Source organism: Drosophila guanche, unplaced genomic scaffold, assembly GCF_900245975.1.
Source record: "Drosophila guanche unplaced genomic scaffold, DGUA_6, whole genome shotgun sequence".
In the NCBI taxonomy this organism is placed as follows: Eukaryota; Metazoa; Arthropoda; class Insecta; order Diptera; family Drosophilidae; genus Drosophila; species Drosophila guanche.
The window spans coordinates 7,187,379-7,213,753 of NW_022995746.1; the positions used below are offsets into that span (position 1 = coordinate 7,187,379).

Consider the following 26,375-nt stretch of genomic DNA (forward strand, 5'->3'; position numbering starts at 1 on the left):
CGTTTTTTATGGAGCCCCTAATTTAATTAATGTGCCACCAGACATTTTTTTGTCAGGCAATTTACACGCTCCTACGCACACTCGCCTCGCATTGTTTATCTTATGTCGGTCTGCCTTTCAATTGGAATTTCAATGTCCATTTAATTTCAATTTCAATTAATTTAGCTTCAAGCGATAAATATAAGCCACTGGGGAAATTTCCCTAAGAGCCGCTCTCTGGGTTCATATAGTTCTCGATGTGCTGCCAGCATGAGAGGTATATTTCTGGCTGTGTTATTGCTGCAAGTGCTGGTGGTATGGGCCCTGAATTGTCAGCCCTGTAAACTGCTGGAAGCTCGTAAGACCCATGCAAATGAAACACAGAAGCAACCAAGGGGCTAAGAAATAGAAGAATATTTTTGTGTGTGCAAAATAATTGGCAAAAAAGTTCTGCAAACTCTGCAAAAAGTGTGAAAACAAATGTAATTTTTTATATTTATTAAATTAACTTTTCTTCCACTGAACTTTCTGTTCTTGGCCCACTGTGCGTATGGTGTAATCGAATGCATGAATGAATGTTTCATTCAATTCGAATAAACACATTTTGTGCTCCATTTCCTTTGCAACATTTTCCCTAGAATTACACACATAAATATGTACAGATGGTTTGTGGTATAAACAAGCAACGAAACCATGTGAGATGAGGTGTTTTTCCTCTAATTAGAACTTCCGCTTAAGATATACAAATTCTATTTGTTAAGATGTCTTACATTTATACACTTGCTAGTTTCAGTTGTGAAGAGTTAACCTCTCAACCAACCCGCACCCGCTCGCTCTCAACGCTCACAGAATGCGAGTAGTCTCTGAGGAGGAGCACAACGATAAGAGCTTCTTTGTGTGAGCAAAATAATCAGCAGCTTGTTTGACTAATTAGCAAAAACTTACGCATACACTGGGGCAGAATATATATGTGCATATGTACAGTCAAACAGATAGGCAAAAACAAACCCAAAACAAGCTGCACTCGACAGACCCACAACCCGAGTAGCAGAGTCTCAGTCTCAGTTGAACGCTCGACGCGATACGGCAGGTTGCTTCCCAGAAATTTTGTGTATCATTTAACCACAAAGACGAGAACGAAACCTCACAAGATGAAGGTCTTTGCTTTGATTTCAATCCTCGTCCTGGTGCTGGCTACCCTGTGTTTGGCTCCAGCCGACGCCAGCTTCTGTCCGTGCGACCTCAAGACGGTGAAGACGGAGGTGTGCGGCTCCAATGGAGTCACCTACAAGAATCGCTGCGAGTTCGAGTGCACACAACGCGACTACAAGAAGCTGGGCCGCATTCTGAATATCCGTAATACGGGTCCTTGCTAAAGGAGCACCCAAAGAGCAGAGGGAGCTAAGGTGTTGCTTGGGCTGTGCCACCAAATAAGTGAAATAAGTGCTGTGAGATTATGGTGGAGCATTGAAATAATCATTAATGTTTGTACATCAATTGTTATGGCAAATAAATGTGTGCTGAAATGGCAATGTTTTTTAAACGAAGTAAATTCAAATATTATTTCAAACAATAACAAAAACTTCTCATTACAAACAATTTCTTACAGGTCACTCCCCATTCGTCGCATTCTTTTCTCTTTTTGTTGATTTGTTCTCATCGTCGCCTCACATCCGACACTGAAATGTATTACATAAGCAGGTACATATGCAAATAACGCCATTCAATGCTAATTAAATGCCACTTTGACGTGTGCGTCATCACCTCTCAGTCAATCAAACGGATCGACGACATGGCCGCAGTTCGCAGTCACTGACAGACGCCTCTCTGAGTGGTGGTGGTAGGGGAGGGGGAACTCTAACGGGGACACGCGCTCCCCTCACATTCACTCTCTGACTGCGACGCGGAGGGACTCGCTCTCTTGCTACAACACTCTGGGGGAGGGGGGACTCTAACGGGGACTCGCGCTCGTCTGCGACGCGGAGGGGACCTCTCTTTCTCTTTCTCACTCTCTCTCTCTACTTCTCTTTTACTGCCGTTTATGCATTCGACGCACGCACATCAATCAAATTTATGCATAATTAATCGTTTTGCCAGCAGTCATTTGCCTCCGATTTGCTGATTGCCAGTGGATGTGATTTATTAACTCGGAGCGTAGCGGCTTGACTAACTGAATTTCAATACAAACATCCCAAAAGTGGTGTGCAAACACCAGTCCACCACCCACTGAAACCCACCACACGGCAGCCACAAAAAACAAGAACAATAACAAGCTAAGCCAAGAGCCACAACGAATCTGCATAATAACAGAGTTGGAACTTTATGAGGTGGTGCCACCGTTTCACTTTATGACGGGAAGCTGCTGCCTGTCAGCTGCACGGAATTTGGCTAGCCGGAATGTTATTAAAAAGATAATACACCAGATTGAGTCAACGGGTTGAATCATGACAATGAATTGGGGTCTTATCTGCCAGCCGGGAGAGCAGCAGTCAGTGGCAGTCACAGAGAATTAGCCAAAATGTGGGAATTTTATCATAATTTGTCAACCTGCAGGGCTGTCCATGCCCGGGCATTGTTTTAAAGGGAGAGCAAAGACAGGGGAGACAAATGAAATTGAAAGGAGTCTTAGAATTAAGGGAAAGAGCAGGAAAATCGAAGCTTTTTTGAGTGATTCATTTTAGTAGAAAGAGAGATTCTTCTTCATTTTCGCTTGTACTGCACTTACCTTAATCTAAACCAAAAGCCAAACTAATTTTGTTTCGATTTGTAGGCCTATACATGCGATTGTTAATAGATAATGCTGTACCATGGCACCAGCCCCCAAAAACCCTCAGAATAATAAAAGCGATAGTAAAGGTTAAAAAACAGAACACGAGCTGATATATGGTATATAGCCAGGCTGCTGTTGCTCCAATCGATTTGTGATAACAAGTATTTGATAAGCGTAAACGTATTGACAACATCAAACAGCAAGGTCCCACAAAAAAAAACCCCAAAAAATCGAGAGCAAACAAGGGCGCCAAGAGGTTGTCAGAGGACAGACAGCAAAATAAAAAATGAGTAAAAATTTGGGTAGAAAATACTTAAATGGGTGAAAGGTGGGGCGGAGGGACTACCCAAAACCCCGTAGCATATGTTTAGGCGCGTGTGCTAAATTCGTAAATATCTGAGGCTACCAACGGATTAGTCGTCGACTGATTTTTAATATGCCAGGCTGTTAGGCCAGGGTCCCCCGATGCAAAACTTTCATATGATTAAATATTTACATAATACAAAATGTACGGGCTGTGTGTTCGGGGAGCCCAAAAGCCAAATTGAAAAGTGCTCTGAAGGGTACATACATTCCCGAAAATATTCTGACACAAAAGGCTGAAGAAGGGCACGCGAAAGCGAAAGCGAAAGCGAAAGCAATTCAATCAGAGTCGCGACATGAAAGGTAAACCCTGTTGTCCCGACCGGCAAACCCACAGACAGACAGAGACAGGTGCACCCTTAGAAAAGGAGAAGAACAAGTGGAACAGAAAAGGAGACGTGCCGCTGGGACAGGTGAGTGAGTTGGCACAGTTCGGTGAGACAGGCGCAGGATTAGTCGGGAGCTGGCTGCCACCGTTTTGCCCTTAAGTTTGGCCCCCTCCAAATTATAGCAAATTTGCTTGGCTTGGCTTGGCTTGGCCGAAAAGGAATTCCAATATTTGGGAACAAAAACTCGAGACACGCCCCCATGTCAAACCCTTTTCATGTCGTGCGCTGTAAATAGCTGAATTATGCCACGCTACACGTGAAGATTTCTGCACATATTTGTGCACCAAAAGAGGAAAGTCGAAGGACTACAAAGGATCTTTCTAGAGGCAGCAATGGGGCAAAGCAAAAGCAGCCATCAGACAACCATTTGGTTTGGTTACTCTTGTTTTTGATGTTGATGGCAACATGTTTTAATTAAGCTGCCAGCAGCAGCAGCAGCAGCAGCAGCCACAAGAAATCTGGTGCCTGGTTGGGTCCAAAATGGGTCCTGTCTGCGGCTTCCATTTGGACATCCTGGTCACGCAACGGAAGTTGGCGGTTTGGCCAGAGCAGCGAAATTGCAGCTTGATAAATGTGCTGACGGTTAGAGTTTGTTTGGCCTTTCCACCGGAAATACAAGCTTTGGGATTTTGTACGGGATATTGGAGGCAACGGAGGTAATAAGTTATGGCGCAACATTTACGGTGTGTGTTTTCCCCTTGTTGCTGGCAGGCTTTTAGTGAAACTTTTTATTAATTTATATAATTAGAAACTGCAGACAGATTGGATGTTTATGTGCGGAGCAGCTCTTTATGGAGAAAGCTTTAGTGTAAATTTCACTTCAGCTTGGTTCCAATTTCTTCTTAGAGCCACCTAACAGCAGCACTTTCATTTATATTCCTAAGCAAACTCCTTCATTTATATTACACACTCCACAACATGCTTCACTTTGGCTACACGTCGCGCGTCATGCAGCAGCGCTCATCGGTGGATTTGAGTTCCCCGAAGCTTTCCTCTCAACTTATTTTGTCAATTGAACTTCTATTAATACTTGTAAATTTGCTGCTGATTCATGTCCACCAATAAATAAATATTTAAATATTATTACTTCCTTGCCATCTGCTCTTCCCTTTAGTTTATTTGCTCGTGCTCTGGAGGGAGCCATGTTTTCCCTGGCAAAACAACTTACAATTGACACAGTTACATGTTACAATTCTCTTCACGAACAGCACAAATACCTCAGACAATGCCCGACAGTTGTTTCAATATTTGTGTGGCGATCGCCAAACAAAACCGGAATTGAGTAGAGCCGGTCAAGCGGTATAAAAGGGCTGTGCTAAGGCTGGCCAAGAGAGAGAACTCAGTAGGATGATGATCGGTTTGGGTAAAGTAATAGCCCTCGCGGTGAATGTGGGTCTAGTTGTGGGTTTGGCCGCCGCCGGACCATCAAAGAAGGAGCACAAAGCGCTGGATGCCAAGAACAATTGGTGGAAGAACGAGGTCTTCTATCAGATCTACCCTAGATCGTTCCAGGACAGCGACGGCGATGGCATTGGCGATCTGCCGGGCATCACCTCCAAGCTGGAGTACTTCGCGGAGACGGGCATTACGGCTGTGTGGATGAGTCCCATCTTTGAGTCGCCCATGGTGGACTTTGGCTACGACATTTCCAACTACACAAACATCCAGCCCGAGTATGGCACCCTGGAGGATTTTGATGCACTGATTGCCAAAGCCAATGAGCTGGGCATCAAGGTCATACTCGACTTTGTGCCGAATCACAGCTCCAATAAGCATCCGTGGTTTGCCAAGTCCATTGCCAGGGAGGCTGGCTACGAGGATTTCTATATGTGGGAGAATGGCACACTGCTGGAGAACGGCACTCGAGTGCCGCCCAATAACTGGAGATCCGTGTTCTCGGGCTCCGCGTGGGAGTGGAACGAGGAGCGTGGACAGTACTACCTGCGGCAGTTCACCTACGCCCAACCCGATCTTAACTATCGCAATCCCGCTGTGGTCCAGGCCATGGATGACACTTTGCTCTATTGGCTGAACAAGGGCGTCGCTGGCTTCCGCATTGATGCCGTCATTTACGTCTACGAGGACGAGCAGCTGCGGGATGAGCCACTGAGTGGCACCACCAGCGATCCCAATTCGTTTGATTATCTCGAACACATTTACACAAAGAACCAAAAGGAAAGCTACACCCTGCTGCAGCACTGGCGCCAGCTGCTCGACAACTACTCCAGCAGCAATGAGGGTCCTCTGCGGATCATGATGACCGAGGGTTATGCTCCGTTGGCGGATCTAATGGATTACTATGAGGATGCGCAGGGCGTGCTGGGACCAGAGTTTCCTTTCAATTTTGATTTCATTACCGAACTGAATGCCGATTCCTCGGCTGCAGATTTTATCTTCTATATTGAGCGTTGGTTGATTTACATGCCACATGGACATGTGGCCAATTGGGTGATGGGCAATCACGACAATTCACGTGTGGCCTCACGCTTTGGTGCACAGTCTGTGGATGCCATGAATATGCTGATGATGACACTGCCAGGCATTGGAGTGACGTATTATGTGGGTGCAGCAATGATTTATTTCTCCATTTTATTTGCATTTCTGCTCTCCTTTTAGGGCGAAGAGCTGGGCATGCTGGACTATCGTGACATAAGCTGGGAACAAACTGTGGATCAGCCTGCCTGTGAAGCTGGCATTGACAATTACAAGTGGATCTCTCGCGACCCCGAGCGCACGCCCATGCAGTGGAGCGATGAAGCGAATGCTGGGTTCTCCAGTGCCGCTCAGACTTGGCTGCCTGTGCACCCCAACTACAAGGAGCTAAATCTGCGCAATCAACAGCAGGCAGAGCGAAGTCACTACAAGATCTATCAGTCGCTGCTGAAACTGCGAGAAAAGGAGGCACTCAAGAGTGGAGCTTTCATACCTGGAGTGCTGAATCGCCGAGTGTTTGCTTTTAAGCGGTAAGCAAAGCTCTCTCTCTCTCTCTCTCTCTCTTTGAACTCTACTCTAACTCTCTTCCATCTTTTGCAGTGAAATCCAGGGCCAAAACACTCTGCTAACCATCATCAATGTCAAGAACCAAACGGAGCTGCTGGACATAAGTGATTTCATTGATTTGCCCAATCGTTTGCATGTCCTTGTCGCGGGTGTGGATTCCGCACATACTGCCGGAGAGCGTCTCAATCCGAAGGAGATCATTCTGGCACCCCATGAGGGTTTGGTCATTCAGTTGAGCAAGCGAAAATAATTAACCAAAACATTTGTTGTTACTCCTATTTTACATTAATTTTCAATTATAATGCAGCATTTCGTTTTAAAATGTATCTCGAGCAGTCAATCTAATTTCAGTTTTCATTCCAGCAACAGCAAAAAAACAATTTACATTTGCATTTCTGCGCTTTAAAAGCCATTTTAATTGAATTGGAGAGAGAGAGAGAGAGAGAGAGAGATAGAGACACAGAGAGAGCGAAAAGCAATTGCCAGTGCCAATGCCGAAGACCTTTCGCTGTGCCCTTTCGGCTACGTGTTTTGTTTGTTCTTCTTCCACTTTCACCCAAAGTGTTACTCTTTTGCTCGATTTGTACTCGAATAACTCATAAATGTCAACGGTGCGCAGCGGTGCGGTGCGGCATCCCATAGCGTTTAATTGTCGCTGATTTTAATTAAAATTCTCTTTCCCTGATTCTCTGAGTGCGTTTTGGGTACCGTTTGAATATTTTTGTGGTTCTTCAACTGCTTCAATTGTTTGTGGATAATTGTTGTGGTAATCAAGAACGAAGGGTGGATGCACAGCGGGAGGACTGCCTGAGTGACGTCAGAAAGAGTATGACAATATATTTGATGGAAGGTTAAAGCACAGATAGTACTGGCATAGAGATATTTTTATATTATTTTTTATTGATACCCAGTGAAACTTCCCTGGTGAAACTTGCTTTTGCTTGTTTTACGCAAAAGTTGAGCAAATCCTAATCATGGTTCGTCATTTGCGCTGCCCACTGTAATCGCACTTTGTCACCTACATACATACACAAGCATTTGCAGCCGCTATCTCGCGTCTTCATCTTGCACTTTTCGTTCTTTGCTTCGCTTCGCATTCACTCTCTCGATCTGTCGCTCTCCCGCGCCTTATGGCACGGGCCTGCATCTCAATTTTGCGTCACCTTAACGAGCGTTGCCCTGCGCTAATGCTGTTGCTGGCTCTACTTGTGGACTGAAAGCTCGCGATCAGCTGAAAGCAGCAGCAAAGCAGAACAGCGGCAGAGCAACGGCAAAGCAGATGACATGATCTCCGTTGAAAGCTAATTTGTGACTCGCTGCCGGCAGCTGCTCAACGCAAGAACTTGTTTAGTTTTCAATTCTGTGTTGTTTTTGTTTTGACGGTGAGTGCGCAAAGAGCGAAGAGATTCTGTAGATTGTGACAATTTCTATAAAAAGCCAAAAAGCTCTGCCTGCCTGCCGCTCATCCCACCAGCTCTACAGCTGACTGTGCAGCGAAACGTGAAATTTCAAATTTGTTTACTCATTTAATTTGCTTTTGCAATTTTGTTTTTTGTTTGAAGTTCAGTTGATAAGCAGATTGGCGGCACACCACTCTGATTATAATCAGTGCAAAAAAAAAGCGAGAATTATTTTAATTATTGGTTTAGAAATCGGTTTAAAAGTGACGGGAAAGCGGCAGCCCACAGCAGAAGCAAAACAAAATGCGAACAAAATTGATACGAATTCCTCTTTTTAGTCTGCTGGTGGTGGTGCTGCTGTATCCTGGTTCCAGCATGTCCAGTTTGGTAAAGAGTGACTCGGAGGACTTTATAGACTGGTGGCAGCACACGGTCTTCTATCAGATCTATCCGAGATCCTTCAAGGACAGCAATGGCGACGGCATTGGCGATCTGCCGGGCATCACCTCCAAGCTGCAGTACCTCGCGGAGACGGGCATCACAGCCACCTGGCTGAGTCCCATCTTCCAGTCCCCGATGGTGGACTTTGGCTACGACATTTCGGACTATAGGAAAATACAACCCGAATACGGCAGCATGGAGGACTTTCAGCAGCTCATAGACAACGCCTACGAGCTGGGCATCAAGATCATACTCGACTTTGTGCCCAATCACAGCTCGGATGAGCACGAGTGGTTCAAGAAGTCAGCGGCCAAGGAGCCCGGCTACGAGGATTACTATGTCTGGGCGGACCCCAAGATCGATGAGCATGGAGAGCGACAGCCGCCCAACAACTGGCAGTCCGTGTTCTATGGCTCCGCCTGGGAGTGGCACGAGTCCCGCCAGCAGTACTATCTCCATCAGTTCACCAAGGAGCAACCGGATCTCAACTATCGCAATCCCGCTGTTGTCCAAGCCATGGATGATGTGATACTCTTTTGGTTGAACAAGGGCGTTGCTGGCTTTCGCATCGATGCGGTGAACCACATGTTCGAGGTGGAGTCCCTGGAGGACGAGCCGCTGAGTGGCAAGACCCAGGATCCATTGTCCTACGACTACACACGACACATCTACACCAAGGATCTGCCCGAGGTGCTGGAAATGGTGCAGCACTGGCGGCAGCTGCTCGATGATTTCAGCTCCAAACATCCCGAGGGTCCCACACGCATCATGATGACGGAGGCGTATGCCGGACTCACGACACTCGCGGACTACTACGAGGACCGGCAGGGGGTGCGAGGCTCGCATTTGCCCTTCAACTTTCACTTCATTACGGACGTGAATGGCGACTCGGATGCGCGTGACTTTGTCTACAATGTGGAAAAGTGGCTGATCTACATGCCACGCGGCGGGCACGCAGCCAACTGGGTCATGGGCAACCATGACAATCCCCGAGTCGCCTCACGTTTTGGACCAGCCTCAGTGGATGCCATGAACATGCTGCTGATGACCCTACCCGGCGTGGCAGTTACCTACAATGTGAGTGGCGACAGCGCTCCAAAAGGTCCCTTCAAAGTTCACTTTTGTGTGGTTTATCTTTTGGTCAGGGCGAGGAGCTGGGCATGCAGGACTATCGCGACATCAGCTGGGAGGACACTGTGGATCCGCCAGCGCGAAATGTGGGCGAGAAGCTCTTTAAGGATGTGTCCAGGGATCCAGAACGTACGCCATTCCAATGGAATAATGCCAGCAATGGAGGTAAAAAATGTTTAAAAATATTCCAAAATGATTTCTGCATCATTTTCCCCCTTCAGGTTTCTCCGAGGCTGCCAAAACCTGGCTGCCTGTGCATCCCAACTACACAGAACTCAACTTGGCTGCCCAAAAAGTGGCAGCCAAGAGTCACTACAAGGTCTATAAGTCGCTCATTGAGCTGCGTAAAACGGCCATAATGCGCCGGGGCCGCTTTACCATTGAGCCCATTTCACGCTGGGTGTTTGCCTTCAAGCGGTAAGTGGAAATATCAAACCCCTAATCAAAGTTACTTCAAAGTAAATACTTGCACTTAGATCATATACCAACTTTGATTCGATAATTACCATCATTAATGTGAGCGACAAGGAGCAGTTGGTCAATCTCTCAGAGTTTCTCAATCAGCCCAAGAAATTGGTCGTGGAAATAGCTGGCGTGGACTCCGTCTATGAGAAAGGGTAAGTTTGGACTCCCCCTCCATGCTCCTTTGCTCTATTTTCCTCTATTTTTACACCCGCTTACTGCAGTCATTCCCTGGCCGCAAGTGCATTGTCCCTGGCTCCACACGAGGGTCTCGTCTGCCGACTTGTCTAGGAGTTCGAGCCTTTAATTGCATTTTCAGCTCAAAATGTCACGCGATTGAATACAAAATGTGTGGAAAATTAATGACTTTACAGCTGGTGGGTGGGTGTGTGTGGGGTGTCGGGGAGCACCAAAAGGAATTCAATTCACAGCTAATGAAGGACCAGGACTGGTCACACATCGTCGCCGGTGGGTGGCTGGCCTGGCATTTTGCCCAGAACTTTTGCTGCCAATTCTGCTCGCTCGCTTGGCCAATGTAATTTTTCATGTAGCAGAGTACATGCTACATACACATCTACATGTATGTAGAGTAAGAAAGATTTATGGCTCGCATTTCGCTTCCCATTTCTCTCTCTCTCTCTATCTTTGGGTTGCTAAAAGTTGTCCCTTAATAACTGAATTAAATGTTTTGTGCATTTTTCAACTATCGCAAAACTTTCTACCCCGGGTTGTGCACGTTCAATAGCTTGCTGGAAAGTTTTTGATTGCCTGCTAGAGACATTTTACACAACAAATTGTTTAGATAAGAGTCTGTCTAATAGTTTTAAATTGTTGCAAAATTGATGCTGGATTGTGCGTTTAGTTGTGTAACTTTTTGCATGCTTTTTGACAGCACAATTTTGCATCCAAATGAGGGAATTGGAAGCTTATAAAATAAATATATTTTTAGATAAAAAATGCAATAAAAAGTGCTACCACTCCTCTGAAATATACTTTTAACTCCCGGAGGCACTTACATATTTTCATGTGCTGGCAAAAACTTTCCACATAAATAAATACATAAATAATTAATTTCCAAGCAGCCAACAAGTGCTTTTAAGTTGATTTAAAACGAGGTTAAAAATGCACAAAAATGAATTTGTGAGCTTTAAGTGCAGCTTAATAGCTTTCCATAATTTTCACAAATGAAAACACACAAAAAATTAAACTTGAGGCTTAAGGCTTTCAATGGATTGAAATATATATTTCTTTTTTGCTGTGTCTGCCGCGAAAAGTATTAAAAAACATATAAACTATTTGCATTAATTCAGCGACAGCCTTCTGGCTGTGGCCTTCGAGCTTGATCTGCCACCGCGTGGAGGACTCGTGCTGAGCGAGCGCTGCTCCACGGCAATGAGGTGAGTGAACAACTCTATCTATGCCCATTCATTATCCATTATCTTTTTTGCTTGTAAATATTTACAGCGCACAACGTCGCACTTTGGTCAAGCAGCTCATCAAGTCGGCCCAAGTGGTTCTAGTGGCGTTTCTATTCTACAATTTGTGGCGCCACAAATGGACCAAAGTGAAAATCAATCAGCAACGCTTTTGACGGATTTCTACAGCACTCCAATACCAGCAGTCAGTGTCTGTGTGTCTGTGTGTCTGCTTGTTTGCTTGTTTGCTGATTGATTGATTGATTAATTAATTAATAAAACGAACATCAGATTAAATGTCATTAACAGCGGTTGAATGTGGCTGACTGGGATTTGCAAAATGTAATTTCCTTTAACAGCAAGCAGATGAGTCGAGAGGAAATGTGGGGGCGCTGATAGATGAATTTTCGTCAAGGGTTTCCGAGGAGGTTTCTACGTTTTAATGCCACAAATAATTCCCACAATTCATCTTTATGTTGCACAAGCTACTTTCAAGCTTAAATCATCCATCTATAAGTGTACAAATTATTTTTAAGCTGCAATCATCAATCTAAACTGTCTCACTCTTTTCATCTTTCTCTCTTGCTCCATAAAATGTCCAAGTTTCGATCTCCCCCACATGCTGTTCAAACAGCGAGGACTCCGCTTAAGCATTTGACACTCTCTGTTATGGCAGATAAATGTAAGCATTATCCCGCTGCGACAACTACTGCATTCGCATTCCCCTTCCACGTTCCCACGCCCATTCCTCCATATCACTTTACAAATCCGTGCTTAGAGCCGAAGCGCTTTGTCAGCAACTTTGCAGCAGTGAACTGCATTCTGCACTCTGCTCTTGAACGTGAACAAACTTGATAAATTATCAAGTGCCACCCCCAAAAGGGCAAAGTAGTGCAAGCACAAAAGAGGAGGAGAGAGAGAGAGAGAGCAAACCGAAAAGTGGGAGAGAGCGCGCAGTCCACAAGCGGCAGAGAGGGCAACACAAAAGCGGCGGAGAGTGCAAGGCCAAAGCGGCAGAGAGAGAGAGAGAGAGAGAGAGAGTGAGCAGCGAGAGAGCGTGGAAGGCGACAGACAGCCAGCACGCTTTTACCGTTCACTATGAAGCTGGGCACAAAAAAAGTGTCAGCAATTCAATTTGTTTGCGCCGCATTCAAATAAAAGTAGTTTCGCCTCAAATGTAACGCATTGATGCCTGAGCATAAGAGACAGGACTTGGGCCTTGAATGGATTGGATGGCGGCTGCCTAGTTGGGCCACTGATTGCCAGTTGATGACAGAAGCAGCAGCAGCAGCAGCAAAGAGAAAAGGGAGAAGGAGAAGGAAAGAAGAGCAATGGAAGGGCAAACGGCAAGCAAAGTGCCTGCAAATTAACCCAAGCGCAAACAGTCAAAGACAACAGGCAGCAAAAGTACACTGCAGAACAAGTTTTGGATATAGACAAACAGAAAATGTTCTATCTAAAAATATTTTGTAGCACTCCCAGAAATATATATCTTTATTTAAGTAGCTTTGAAATTGAAATCCTGCAAAAGTTCTTCAACAAAATATAAAGTAAATCTTGTTTTCTCGGTAATTTACAAGCTCCTTTTTTTGGTTAGCACTTAAAAAGTTTAAAATTGCATTTAAGTTCCGAAAGAAAAACATTTTCGCTGGGCAAACTGAACAGATTTTTGCTGCTGAGTGAACCTTCACTTGAAGGCAGACCAAAATTGCGTTGCAAATTATGGCAGGAGCAGGAGGAACACCTCTCGAAATTGTCAGGACAACGACGCAACGTTGACATCGGAGAGCAGGCAAAACAAACGAGAAGCTGGCCGGGCGTGTGTTTAAGCCTTTGTGCTAGTTAGCCAAATTGTAGCCAAACATGTTGCAAAATCTCTGACAGAATAGACAGAGCCGCTCGAGGCTGTGCACCTTAATGCCACAGCAGCAGCAGGAGGAGCAGCACTGGGGGATCCTTTTCTGGCTTCGGGTCTGGTGCTGTTACTGGCAGACAACATTTTTCTAGGGTGTATTTCTGTGGCATATTTGTGGCACCAGCAGACAGAACACACATAAATCCCAGAGGGGTATCCCGTGGTCGTTTTTGCTCTTCTCTTGCTGTGGCTATGGCTGCGGCTGCTGGCTGACATAAAGCGGCAGCGTTGGCGCCAGTTTTAACTGTTTTTAATTAAAAAATTTCCCAACGTTCGGGCCATTGGTAATCAGTTTTATGGCCATGCGAGTGTGTGTCTGTGTGTCCCCTCTCGAAAGGGTTTAACGAAAATTGATTTTAAGCCTTTTTTTTCTGCTGGCTGCTGCTTCCTTTTATTATTACGGCTGTCGCTGACACTTGAAAGAAGAAGTTGGTCCGCCGAGAGCTAAGCCAAAGTGATAGCCAATTGAGAGGCCATTGCCATAAAAGAGTAAGGAGAGAGGGAGACTGAGTTGCATATATTATCCCTTAAAGTCCTGCCTCGGGCTCGTTGGAAGCTGCCGCCAACTTTTTTACCAATAAAATTTTATGCGTGGCCTTTTGTCGCATACTTTGAGCATTTCGAAAAAGAATTTCTGTACGTTTTCTGTGTGTCTGAGCGGAATTTATGCAAATTTTGATGAAATTTCCTTGTCGCTTTTTGGCCAGCCAAAAGCCAAAAGAACAAAGCGTTCGCTTGGTAAGGTCAAGCCAGAGCTCTCTGGCATGTGAGTTATGCGGTCACACCAGCGCCTGAGGGTATGCAACGGGTTAGAGTCCGTTTGAGGAGAGCTTGAAGGCAGCTTGAAGGGGAATCCAACTTGCTGTGGCTGAGTTTTATGTATTTATGAATGGTAAACTTATGTTTGGTGGTTTAGATGAGTAAATACTCGTGTCTTTATAGATTTGTTCCTTAACTTTTCTTTTAAAGCATTAACTTATCGGTTTTAGCTACCGATTCGGAGTTTTTTGGCTTCGAACTCAGATGCAAATTGTGGGAAAAAGTAATCTAAAAATGGACTTTGCTTATTTTAATTTTCGTAGATTATTCTCAGAGCATTCTTTTGGCTAAAAAAGTTCAAATATAATCCCTACTTTCAGTTCCTGCTTATTATTCACAGATTTATGTGTTTTCATGCTCTCAAGACTTTTCATGAATGCCAAATTTAATTTGTCAAATGCCCAAAACGAAAACGAAAACCCATTGAACCACAAACTAAATGAGCCACTTAACCCGTTTGCTTTCCAGCATTGGGTGGAGCAGTGTGAAAAAGGAGAGAGAGAGAGACCAGCACCAGCTGCCGTCTGCCAATCGGGGGGGTCTTTGCTTTGCTGTCCATGTCCCTGTCAATGCGTTCAACTTGTCGGTGCCACGCTTGATCAGCCATGTGGCGAGGCCAGGCCGGAGCAGAACTTTGTACGAGGCAATCCCATGACGGACAAGACAAGACAAATCGAGGGCCATAACCAGTAAAAGGGCGAAAGACAAAACAGCCGCGAGCCGGCAGGGCCGCAGCAACAACAAGTGTAATATGTCAATTGAAGGACACTCCGCCATCGACACAGACAGACACAGACATACACAAAAGGATATCTGCCCTGCCCTGAAGCCGAGTCAAACACTTGACTATTTATTGCAATGCTGTCTGCGCTGTCGCCGCAGGATATGCTAAGGATGTTTGCAAAAAATATTGCAGCGCCCATAAATTGAAAGGCAAAAAGCATGGGGCACGGGCGCCGACGACAACAACCTCGGCCAAAGACAAGAAAAGGAATGAAGGATCTATGGACTTGGGGATACCTGGCAATCAGATTTAATTTGGAATTATTTAAAGCTGAGTTTGGTTCACGAGGAGACAAAACTTCAAGCACTTCCTGCAGTGAAATTTTCTTTTGTTACACAAATTCGAATTAACCCCTTAAATCTACAACCCATTGGGTATCGAGGGGCGTGGCCTAGGGTCTTGTGTGGGCTTCGACTTGGCTCTTGGCATTGTCTCAAAATCGCCGCACGATTTGTGGCCGCTACGTGACCGAGTAAACGAGCCACCGCCACCCTGCCCCACAGAGAGCACGAGGGACGACCTTGGCTTAAAGGAATTTGCCAAATCGAATGGAAGTCTTGGCTAAATGCTAAAGTTTTTTGTTGTGCATGAAAGGATTGAATGAATCAATTAAGAAATTAAAAGTACGAATTGTTTTTCAATGAAATAATTATACAAATTAAAGCGGTTTAAAGGGGGAATAATGATTATGATTATTTGATTAGATAACTTAGAAGAGATAAGTCATGGATGTAGCAGTAAAGGGTGTGAAGAGATTGAGACTGAAATCGATAAGAATATATGAACTTAAGTGGAAAGCTGCTGGGAAATGATTCATAAACAAAGCTCAAAGATAAATCTATAAATTCGAAAGCGTATCCTCAGTCATAACCAACTTACAACTGAAGCACTCAAAATGCCAAAACTGAAACTGCTTGAGGAATATTGTGGTCTAATATCTAATGAATTCCATCAGTGCCTGCTGAAGAATACATTTTATGGGAAAACTCAATTCATGAATTTTAATCTTGAATGGACACACACATTGTGCTTACATTGTGGCTGGCTGGCAGTTTATTAGCCAAGAACACAGACACTGACCATGGCCATGAATGAGAGGGAGGCATGCACACACAACAGAAGAGGGTAACACATTTCTGTTTGTACATGGAGCAAATACCTAACCATACATATATGTACGTAGTATGTGAAGCTAAGAGAAGGCTGCTGCTGCTATCAGACTTGGGCCACAAAGGCTGCCACTCAAAAGTGGACCCCCAGCAGCAGCAGCAGCAGGAGCAGCTTTTGCACCTTTTCCCTTTATTTGAATGAAGTTTCCATTTCCCATTTACATTTTCTGCTTATTTTTTTTTCTTCCTAAGCGATTGTTGTGGCATATGCAAGCAGCATAAAAAGTTGCACATAAATTGTGTACCAAAATGAATTGTTGTTGTTGGAATGATGAGGGCAGGTGATGGTCCAGAGTTAACTTTTATAATAACCCAACTCCTAGGGAAATTCAATTTCATTTTCATTTTAATGCTGCAAGAAGGAAAGTGCAGACCCACCTCGGCACCAGCAGCACTTGCTTAGAAATTGCTCTTCAATCTGTTTCTTATTCTTTGGCTTTTGCTTTTGCTTTCGCTTTTTGGTTTCCTCTTCTCTGTTGACTTACCTGCAATGAAACGATGGAAAAAAGTCGTAAGTTAAAGGAGACATGTACATGGATAAGTAAGTACGGTATTATTCGAAGAACTAAGAAGAGGATGAATGAAATTAAAACTTGAGCTTAAGACTCCGCTCTCCTTTGGCTTCTGTTCTGCCACGAACAAAGGGCAGGCGCTGCACAGTGGTTGTGGCTGGCAAAGTGTGTGACAACTGCACAACTCCCCACTTCTGACCTCACTAAACCAACTGCATTCCACTGCCATTCTCTCTCTTTCCTTTGTTCACTCTTTTCTTTGTCGCTCTGCTTACCTATTACGTAGGAGTACCCGTCCAGCGTCAGGACGCACTTGCGGGTGGTGGTGCCGCTGCCGCCCATGAGGCCACCCAATATGCTCCCACTGACGCTGCCCGTAACGCCGGACGAGTACCTGCTCGAGCTCTGTCGACTCGTCTTGCCCAGACTGGTGGAGAGCGTGCCCGGGCTACCTGCTTCGCAGCTGTTGAGACTCTCGCGTCGCGGCGTCGCTGCCTCGACGCCCACAAACTCTTCGCGACAACCGAGCGTCGAGCCGAGTCCATCCGCCGAGTGATCGCGCTTTTGTTCGCGTTCCGCTAAACGAATTTTGGTGCGCGGACTGCGCGAGGCGGGAATGTGAATCGCGGTGGAGGGGCTTGCTGCTGCCGATGGCGACGCCGACGCCTCCTCCTCTTTAATGCTCAAACTTTGCGGTTTATCGCGTCGCTGCGGCGTGGCCGCCTCATCGATAGTGTCACCCATTTTAGATCAAATATTCTCTACGTCGATTTATATGCGAAAATGCATTGTTGCGCGAACCGGGGGAAACCTTTTTGCCTTGTCGATGTGCGCCAAAATAATCGTAGAATTGATTTTTTATTTGTTTAATTTTTTGCACAATTTAAATTAGCTTTAAAATACACTTTTTCTTAGCTTTTTATTTTGATTTGTGTCTTTCTAGCAAAACGAACGAAGGGCAAAATTGGGGAATACAATTTTGTTATACAAAAAGTGTCGCTAAATCCATGCAAATGCCATAAAACTCTCATCAAAATGGCTAAATCCAACAATGAATATCTCAATATATTCCTTATATTCCAAACGCAATTGATAACCAACAAAAAATGGAGTTAAACGAATTTTGTAGTGCCCAAGCAGCGAAATATGTAAAATGTAGAAAAAATGTAGAAAGTATGTAAATGCATCACTGATGACAGTTTCCAGTATACAAATATGACTTCTATGGCTCTCCCTCTCGCTGATTGTTTTGGAGCACAATACTCTCTCGTATATATGCAGGATAAATGGCTTTTCTCGATTGACAGACTTCTGGCATGGGAAAATATTGTTTTCCCCCACCAGCTTTGCCACTGCCCTGTCCTAGCTCCCCGACTCTAATTGCAGTTTTTTGTGTCCATGCTGTTGTCAATTATTTGCTTCGCCTGTCGACTGTCCCCCCTGCCCGCTGCTGCCATTTGTTTGGACTGACATTGTTTGGCTTTATTTGATTCAGATTTTATCGCCACTCGCTCGAACATTTTGGCTGGATGGATATTTTTGCATATTGCTCATAATGGCAGTCCATTTATCAGAAATCCATCAATGCCACAATGGCACAATCCCCCCTTAAAATGTCTCTTCAACTCTTGCAACGTTTTCAATGCGAATTTTTTATGATATTTTCGCGTTTTGCATATATATTTTGTGGCATGTCTTTTGGCTTGTCACGTTCCACAAATGAAGCAAAATGGCGACACTTTTAAGACGTCACGTGTCTTCAACCGGAATTCGCCCGTTTCTCCCCTTTCTTTTGCCAGAATGGCCCTAAGCATTTCACTTTCTCCACGCCTTTGAGACTTTACTTTACTCAAATTTGGCTACAAGGAGACACTTGCAGTACGTGCCCGCCCTTTTGGGTAATAGTGCAGGTCGTGTCTCCGCTCAAAACTATTATTATTTCAATGCCGAAAAGGCGCCTCGCCTCAATCATCATTAGCCACTTGATTAAGGGGCAAGCAAACAGCACATCTGGGAACTTTAATTAGTTGACAGCTGCGAAATGTTCACTCTGGGATGTTTGTAGAGAATTTTGATCTTTGAGATGGTTTGAAACTTGTGAAATTTATACCAATTTGTGTGGTACTAATTAAATGAGAGGAACAAATGCAACAAAAGGTTTTAAAGTTTAGCTAGTTTGATATGCAAACTTAAGGCAAATACTCGTACATTTAAATGCCGGATAAACTCTTTTTTGGAGCTGCTATTTTTCATATGCACGTAGAGGATAAACAGGATTTTTACTCCCATTTGAAAACTCTACAAAATACATTTGGCAGAAGCAACTGAAACAAAATCTACCAAAATATACCTCTGACTTTTGTGGTGTTTGAATTTGCCACCAATTGGTTGAACATATCAGCCCATTTTCTGCCATTTAATTTGTAATCTAAATTACAAACTTAAATCAAATTAAAATCATTAAAAAACCGCAAGCTAATTTACTGCCAGAATAATCTGGTTATGGTTAAAACATTCAACGTGATGGCCAACAAAATAATATGTTAAAAAATGCACCAAATTTAATTACATATTTTGTTGGGTTCTCTGCTGCTGCTGCTGCTGCTGCTGCTGCTGCTCCTGCTAACCAGATGAGTTTCAAATGATAATCGTGCAATTTTAATTAACCCGCATGAGACACAGCATGTCCCGCCTGCCCCTTGGCCTTTTGTGTCCACTCGAGCTGAAGCTGAAGCACCCGCTGCTGCCCGTTGAGCGTTTAAAAATTTGGAGTGGAAAATGTCAGTGCAGCTGACAGAGGCTTCAATAATCGCAAAGAATCAACTTTTCGGGTGGCCTAAAACTCTCGCTTAAAGCTGCGTTTTGTGTGAGATTATTGCGCATACGCAGTGTTTATCGGCGTTGCCTAATGAGGTATCAATAACCGCACTGACTGCCTTTATGACTCAATTAACGCTAAGATATTGGCCCCGAAAATCAATTCAGTGCGCCACACAAAGGAACAAAGGCATCATAAATCGTACACAAAATGTACGTTATCTTTGCGGCAGGGTGGACAACCCTTGGATGGCCGTTCAGGGCACTCCATTTATGATAGAAATTTTCAAATTTCAATCCTTATTGTAGGCAAAAGCTAAGCTACCCACATAAATAATGCAGCTCATGAGAGTTTTTTGTTTTGTTTTGTTTTGTTTTGTTTTCCATAATGGCTTCAATGAACCCCAATCTCTGACAGACATTTGGCCAGCATCTCTATTAAACGTGTCTCTCTGGTTACTGTTGATTCTGCTCCCACTCTCACTTATCAGCCTCTCCTGTGTCTTGCATCTTGTGTCTGCTGTCTCATTGGATTGACAGATGAAAGCAGCAGCACGTAAATGGCAGCCAAGGGAGGGAGGGAGACAGTCAGTCAGAGTCAGAGTCAGAGTCAGAGTCAGACACAAGTCAATTATTTAATTAAAAGCTGTCACTGGCTGCTGCTCAATGTCGCTGTTAATGTGGATGCTGGGAGCAACTGGGACCTTTTGGAACAAACAAAGTGTAACAGAAAACATCGCACACACGAGACAATAATTAACAAGACACACTTGAAGTTTGAAGAGGGGAAACGCCACACAGGGAAACTCATTTGTCATGTGAATGCAAGCGAGAAGAGAAACTTAAAGTTGAAACGTCCAGCATGAGGCATAATCAATCATTTTGTGGTGCTGCTACCAAACAAGAAGCTTCACTGTGCATAGCCCAAAGGGCAGCAAAAGTGCTATTAAATTACAGTTTGAGCCACAAATAATTGCAGGCACATGTTGTGAGTTCAATTCGAGATGGCAAACACAACAAATTGGAGTGCAAGTCTGGTAATTGTTCTTGGAATTTCGAATTTCCAATGAGAGAAATTTTAATTGGAGAAAGTATTTAATTTACAAATGCAGAATATCTACTTCTTGGACATTTATAACAATTTTTAGTACACTGAATGAAGCCTTGAAGGCATCTTGGCTTGGTTTCAATTTTGCTGCAAATTTTGCTTATTTATGCCAGAATTTTCCTTTTAAATTCTGTCGCAATTCTAAGAGGTAAAATGTAAGTTAAATTTGAAGCAAATGTTTATTTAATTCCATTTTCCTAAGCCAACTATGAGCAATAAGAAAAGGAGTAAAAGGAGTAAAAGGAAGACTCCCATTCAGACGCTTCAAGCTTGGGCAGGGATATTTATGTTTAGATGAAAGCAATAAGAAATGTCAGACGTGTCAGAGCATCGGTAGACACAATTTATATGTGCAATGGGTACAAAACATATGCCTTGAAAACAGTCCAAAATGATTTAAAAATTGCAACTAAAAAGGGTTACCCATCATTAAATTCTTCAACCAAGAGCGCGCCCTATTTGGCACAGTGTATACCAAATGGAGCTGCACACACACAGGCACAGACACACCCACGTATCTTCATGAGCCTCCTCTAGGGTTTCCTGCCCCCAACCCTTACACCAGCACCCTATATTTTAATTGTTGTAATTTTGTGCCGCTTGTTGCTGTTGTTGCTGTTGTTGCCACCGCCTCTTGCTGCTGCTGCTGCTGCGGTTGTTGCTATAATTTCCGCGTTGTTGTTTGATGGGCGCCAGTGTGACGCCATTGCGGGGTTTGTCGTCTCGTCTCTTGTGTAAATAAAAGATGAATTAAAGTGCGATAGTTTGTGTTTGAGCGAAGAATGTTGCGCAGGACAGCACCCAAATAGCGCACAGGACATGACAGGAGAGTACGTGGGGACGTGGCATACACGACACCAGCGTCAAGGACTCACTCGTACACCGTTAATCACACACTGCATTCTGCACCACGGATCGATGGGATGCAATAAAAAAGCACAAGAAATTGCATATAATTGAAGGGAGGACTCCTGCCAAGGACTTGCTGGCTACAACAGGAAGTGCTATAAATTGTGCCACACTGCCACTGCCGCCGAGGAGGGCGAAGGGAAACAGAGAGAGAGACGATGACGCGGCTCATTAGCATTTTGGGCCAAAGGAAACATCAGGAAACGTGCAGAAAAAAAAAATGCCAGCCAGCCTGTGACTTCCCATCATGATCATCGGCTAGGGGGGAACGAACCACATCAACATTCCGACTGTTTCTATATTTTGTTTGGATACAGAGTACTTGAGGGCATATTTGCGCTGTGATTGAGAATGTGGATTGGATTTCTTTTTGGAGTTTCTAATTGCTGCAGGAATGCGAGCTAGAGGTTCTAACGGTGGGTTGAACTGTAATTATCATCAGTCACTTTTAGTCCACAAGCTAAAGCCGCCGTATGGATCGTAAGAGCGAGCGTGAGCGTGAGCCCACGCTCAGAGCGCTTCGGAGAGCGCTAACAGGTAACTGTAGACAAATGCTGTTAGCGGCGAGCGTAAACAGACTGTTATGCTGGGCTGTTATGCTGTGCTGTTACGTTGTGCTGTTAGGCTGTGCTGCTACACTGTGCTGTTAACAGTGCTGCCGCCCCGCCAGCGCTGCTAATCTTAACAGTCGCAAATATTCGGTGGAAAGTTGTACAGTTTTGTGGCTACATTTTGTTACCTTTATAAATATTGTTAATGGCTTTCAATAAATGTACCAAAAATGACATATACCAGCTAGAAATTTCAATTTTCCAATGCAGCTTAAACCTATTTGTCTTTGCTCTACTTTTAGCTTTGTTCTCTGATTCTTTTTAGAAGTAAACCTTCGGTGTGCCGTACTCAAAGTTCAATCTAGACTTCCTTCCGACTCATTTGCCAGCTGTATACGAATACAGGACACCCAGCTGTGTGTGTTAAATGCAGTTCCTACCCGCAAATACCCATTTACATAGAAGGACAACCGACGTCGACGATGGAGCAAACAAATGAGAAAAGTCGCATTATTAATTTGCCGCACCGCACGACCATAAATAAGGATGTCTGTCTTTGGGACAGACACCCCCCCCCCCCCCCCATACACCCACACACCCTTGGCACTTTTTGCACACATATAAAATTCAAAGGACCTCCTCCGCACAGCCTTGTCCATATGTTCTGTTTTTGCGGCTCAACTTGCCTCGGGGCTGCTCCGCCTGCGGGCTTTGCCTTTCGTTTTGTCTCTCAGCGCAGCACCACGCAATTTTCTTTAGCAATTTATTACTATTTTGACTTGTAGATATGTTGCTTGCTGTCTGTGTGTCTGTATCCTGTATCCTGTATCCTGTGTGCCCAAAGCATTAAGGACTTCCCTCGCTCGCTCTCTCTCTCTGTGCATTTGACTTGTGCCAGCGACAATTTGTAAAGCAGGCAATTATCCTTATTAGCTGCTTATTTATAGCCATGTTTGTTTACTCGTTTCCTTCCACTCAACCCAACAATAAACAATGCGAAAACGATTGGCGCATATCGAAGAGGGCTTCCCCCAAGCACTAAGGACTCTCCTAAGAGACAAAATAATTGCCCAAGATTGGCAATCAACCAGCGAGTACCCAGGGGTCCTGAAGAGTGCTTAAGCTTTGAGAGTACATTTTCAAAGGAATTCATCAAGTCAATCAATTGCAGTTATGCGGCAGACACTTTTACATTTTTATGGCGATCTTTTATGGTAGAATTTTATCTTTCCATGTGGCAAATATTTGAAAATATTTCATAACTTTTGAAAGACTGTAAGAGTCGCCGAAAAATTCCCTTTTCCGTTGCCACTCCCTAACCCTTTTGCTCAACAGCTTTAAGTCCATTAAAATGACTGCATAATGAGTTGGGACACCCCCACCACAGACCCGCGTGCTGTCGCAAAAGTGAATGGAAGAAAGTTGATGGTGGGGCAGGGAATATTTTAAGTGCGGGTTGTTGAAAGCTTTTAAGGAGCAAACTGAAACTTCCTGGAACATAAAACACATTGTCAAATCAGCGACATTTTTATTGCTGCCCCGTGGGTGGGTGGCAGCGATGTTGCTGCCTCCTTTCCCCGCCCTTAAATCATATATGTAAATATGTAAATGTGAGTATGTAAATATGTAAATATGTATGCATGTGGCATGTAATATGTGTGCGCGCTTACATGCTGATGATGTCGTTATTAAACGCATAAATAAATTGTCAAAAAAAAAGCAGCTGAAAGCAGCGAAACTCGGAGCAGAATCTGGCAGCAGGGAGGAGATATTTTAGCCCTGCTTTATGTACTCTATGTACGGGGGGGAGGGCGACAAATAGAAATGTCTTTTGGGTCCTCTGTGTGAGAACTTATTTCTCGAGGCATCCTTCCTGCTGTTGTTTATTTTTTCACACTGTTGACTTTGGCCATGTTTTATGAGTCTTTCGAGTATTTCTGTTGCTGTTTCAGCTGCAGACAATTGTCAATTAAATGAGAGGTTGAGAAAGGGCAGCCCCTGGGGGCAGCAGCAGCAACTGCAATGCATAATAGTCTGTGGGGACATTTGTTATTTATGACATACGCAGTGCACAAAGTTAAGTTAAGTTAAGTGGAAGGATAAGCGAGGTCCTGCAACTGGCAGTGGTTCCCACAAGCGTGTGGGGGATAAACGAATAATCGATAAGTGTTCAAAGCATTCATAATCGATAACAACTATAATTGGAACACTGTGTGCAGCATGGCTGCTATTTATAGTATTTATTTTTACTATTTACGGATTAGTTAAATGTTAAAATAAGCTCTTGAAAATATTCTTACACTTTCTGGCTTCGAAACTATATTTTCCCCTATATAAACCACCCAAGGGACACTGCTTTTAAAGACATTAATGCGGCTGCATTTGCATATGGCCCATGGCACATGGCCCCTGTTCTATCTCCCCCTTTTTGCTGGCGCTTCTCCATTGCAGCTGGTGATTAGTCAGTCGTCCGTCGTGCCAATGTCTATCAACAGTTTGTACCCTAATGCCCCAGCAACATGCAATACCAGAACTGACCTCATTTTGCTTTGCACTTGCAGCTGTTGCAGCGGGTTCAATCTCCAGCCCCCCGCCCTGCACAGTTGATTGTCTGAAAGTTCTCTTCGAACTTCGGACCTCTTGTGCAACGCATTGAATCCAAGTTGGGCTGGCAAACAAATCAACAAAGACGACAACAATGTTGCTGTGTGGCACGTACTCGCTGGCATTTGCTCTCTCCTTGCGGGAGTGGCGAAACTTCTTGCAACAGTTTTGCATAAGACTGACTGCCTGAATGCAAACACTTCATTTGGCTGTCCAAAAAGAAAGGAACTTTCGATTAGTGGCAATGCCACACACAATGCCACACACAAACCAACTTTTCCTGTGGGGAATGAGGACCCCGGCCAGCAACGAACAAAGTCAGTTAACTGTTTTGGCCATAAAACTGGCACTGTTTTGTGTGCTTCGATTGCACTGAGAAAAAAGAAGGTGTACAAATAGAGGGGATCAATTTTTGATGATATTTTATTGCGCTTCAAAGTAAAAGTTTGCAGCAAAAAGGCTTAAAATTCCCTTCTGAGCGCATGTAAAAATCTATAAAAATATATTTGGCATGGGAAAACAGATTTGAGATTACAGAAGTTTATTATCATTGCTGTAGTTTTGCTGCATTCGAGCGAGAAATGGCAAAAACGAAATGGAAATTCTTTGAATTGGAAATGCAACTACTCGATTTTTATGCCTGGGCCAAAAGCACACACGAAAATGAGCCTTAAAGGATAAGGCAATGCCCCAAAATCAACAAACTTATGGCCCAGCTCTGTGTGAGTCCTTTTTGCACACATACTGCCATAAACATTCGCATGTGTACTTTGAGTATTTCGTACGAGTATTTGTGCAATTTTCGTCGTATTTTGATGTTTGCTTATTTGTATTTGCCAAACACACAAAAGTTGTGACTTTTTTGGGTGAATCAACATGCCCAGTCCTGTACCCTACACACACACAGACACACACAGAGCACATCTGTGTTGATGATTTGGCAAATCACTTGGAGAAGTCTCCACTCGACACCCAACACTTGGCCTGCTCCTGCTCCTGGTCCTGCTCCTGCTTCGAAAATGATGCGCAATTTCTCAAAATCTTTTGGGCACGGAAACCCCCCCGCTGTTTTCGCACTTGTAATGGTGTGAAATTCAAAATGGCAGCAAGGGGATTGTGCCTCTGGCCCATTGTCATTTATCAAGTTTATTAGCGGGGCAGCATGAGCAGGAGAATGCCTATTCATTTATTAAGGTATTCGAGCAATTAAATGCGATTTATGAGGTTGTACGAGCACATTGTACACCCACAATCGAAACCCAAAGCCGAAAAAAAAGGAGAAAAAACATTAGTGACATCATCAAATGCACACTTAAGGTGGCGCCATAAATTTGTCCTCTGGTGTATTGTGGTGTGGGATGATGCAATGCCAGAAATTGTGTGGGAAGGAAATTTCTCATTTGAGCGCGCTCTCAGCTGCCTTGTAATTTGCATCAGGAGAAGTGTCGCGTCACTTGGATGTTGGTTGTTTGTGGCCAAGGGTTTTCCGTGGTTTTCTTGATTACAATGGTGGCGGTGATTTACTCGTAATTTGCAATGTAAGAGGATTGCGCTCGTAATTGCGCACGCTTCTTGAGCGAGACTTTCGATCGTTCTCCGCTTTGTTCTCTGCTCTCTTGATTCTACAGACGCAGCAGCCCTACGCCGGCAGCGTCGTAAGTTTTGTGCATAGCAAACGATCTCGGGCAGCGCGGTCGGCACACGCTCAGCGTAAAAACTTCGCGTCGTGGCTTCGGGCTTTGCACAGAAAACCGCCGCAGCGGCAGAGAAACAGCTTCCTTGTTACGCAGCGGCAGAGAAGCAATAAACGTTGTTGGCTTTGTTTTTGTTGTCTCTT

The 26,375-nt window shown here is 44.3% G+C and overlaps 4 protein-coding genes across 14 annotated transcripts in view; 3 read left to right on the forward strand and 1 right to left on the reverse strand.

Annotated features, from left to right (window-relative positions):
• The window catches only part of LOC117582494 (calcium/calmodulin-dependent 3',5'-cyclic nucleotide phosphodiesterase 1), a 79,019-nt gene that overhangs the window by 23,207 nt on the left and 29,437 nt on the right, over nucleotides 1-26,375 (reverse strand). For 3 of the 8 annotated variants that reach the window (XM_034270267.1, XM_034270268.1, XM_034270271.1), the window contains exon 1: nucleotides 16,825-17,370. The exons of 2 other annotated variants lie outside the window; for them this stretch is intronic. In XM_034270267.1, the coding sequence (XP_034126158.1) occupies nucleotides 16,825-17,293 (469 nt within the window). In that variant the 5' untranslated portion in view covers nucleotides 17,294-17,370. Of the gene's footprint in view, nucleotides 1-16,824; nucleotides 17,372-26,375 lie in introns of those variants that run through there. 3 more of the 8 variants (XM_034270266.1, XM_034270272.1, XM_034270273.1) reach the window with 3 other exon arrangements.
• Nucleotides 238-419, forward strand: LOC117582500. Its single transcript, XM_034270284.1, has one exon. It carries the CDS (start codon nucleotides 250-252, stop codon nucleotides 379-381), a length of 132 nt encoding a protein of 43 aa, XP_034126175.1. The 5' UTR covers nucleotides 238-249; the 3' UTR covers nucleotides 382-419.
• Nucleotides 1,040-1,526, forward strand: LOC117582497. The gene has a single exon (XM_034270281.1). It carries the CDS (start codon nucleotides 1,131-1,133, stop codon nucleotides 1,353-1,355), a length of 225 nt encoding a protein of 74 aa, XP_034126172.1. The 5' UTR covers nucleotides 1,040-1,130; the 3' UTR covers nucleotides 1,356-1,526.
• On the forward strand, nucleotides 4,817-19,170 carry LOC117582495 (maltase 2). 4 transcript variants are annotated; one of them, XM_034270278.1, is made up of 7 exons: nucleotides 4,817-4,967; nucleotides 8,321-9,419; nucleotides 9,488-9,638; nucleotides 9,695-9,890; nucleotides 9,950-10,090; nucleotides 10,160-10,234; nucleotides 19,134-19,170. In XM_034270278.1, the coding sequence occupies exons 1-6, from the start codon at nucleotides 4,849-4,851 to the stop codon at nucleotides 10,224-10,226; spliced, it is 1,773 nt and encodes a 590-aa protein (XP_034126169.1). In that variant the 5' UTR covers nucleotides 4,817-4,848; the 3' UTR covers nucleotides 10,227-10,234; nucleotides 19,134-19,170. The 4 variants fall into 4 exon arrangements, with proteins under 4 accessions (XP_034126169.1, XP_034126166.1, XP_034126168.1 ...); XM_034270275.1 differs by lacking the exons at nucleotides 10,160-10,234; nucleotides 19,134-19,170 and adding exons at nucleotides 11,246-11,332; nucleotides 11,400-11,652; XM_034270276.1 differs by lacking the exons at nucleotides 4,817-4,967; nucleotides 10,160-10,234; nucleotides 19,134-19,170 and adding exons at nucleotides 7,766-7,883; nucleotides 11,246-11,332; nucleotides 11,400-11,652 and having other exon boundaries at nucleotides 8,240-9,419.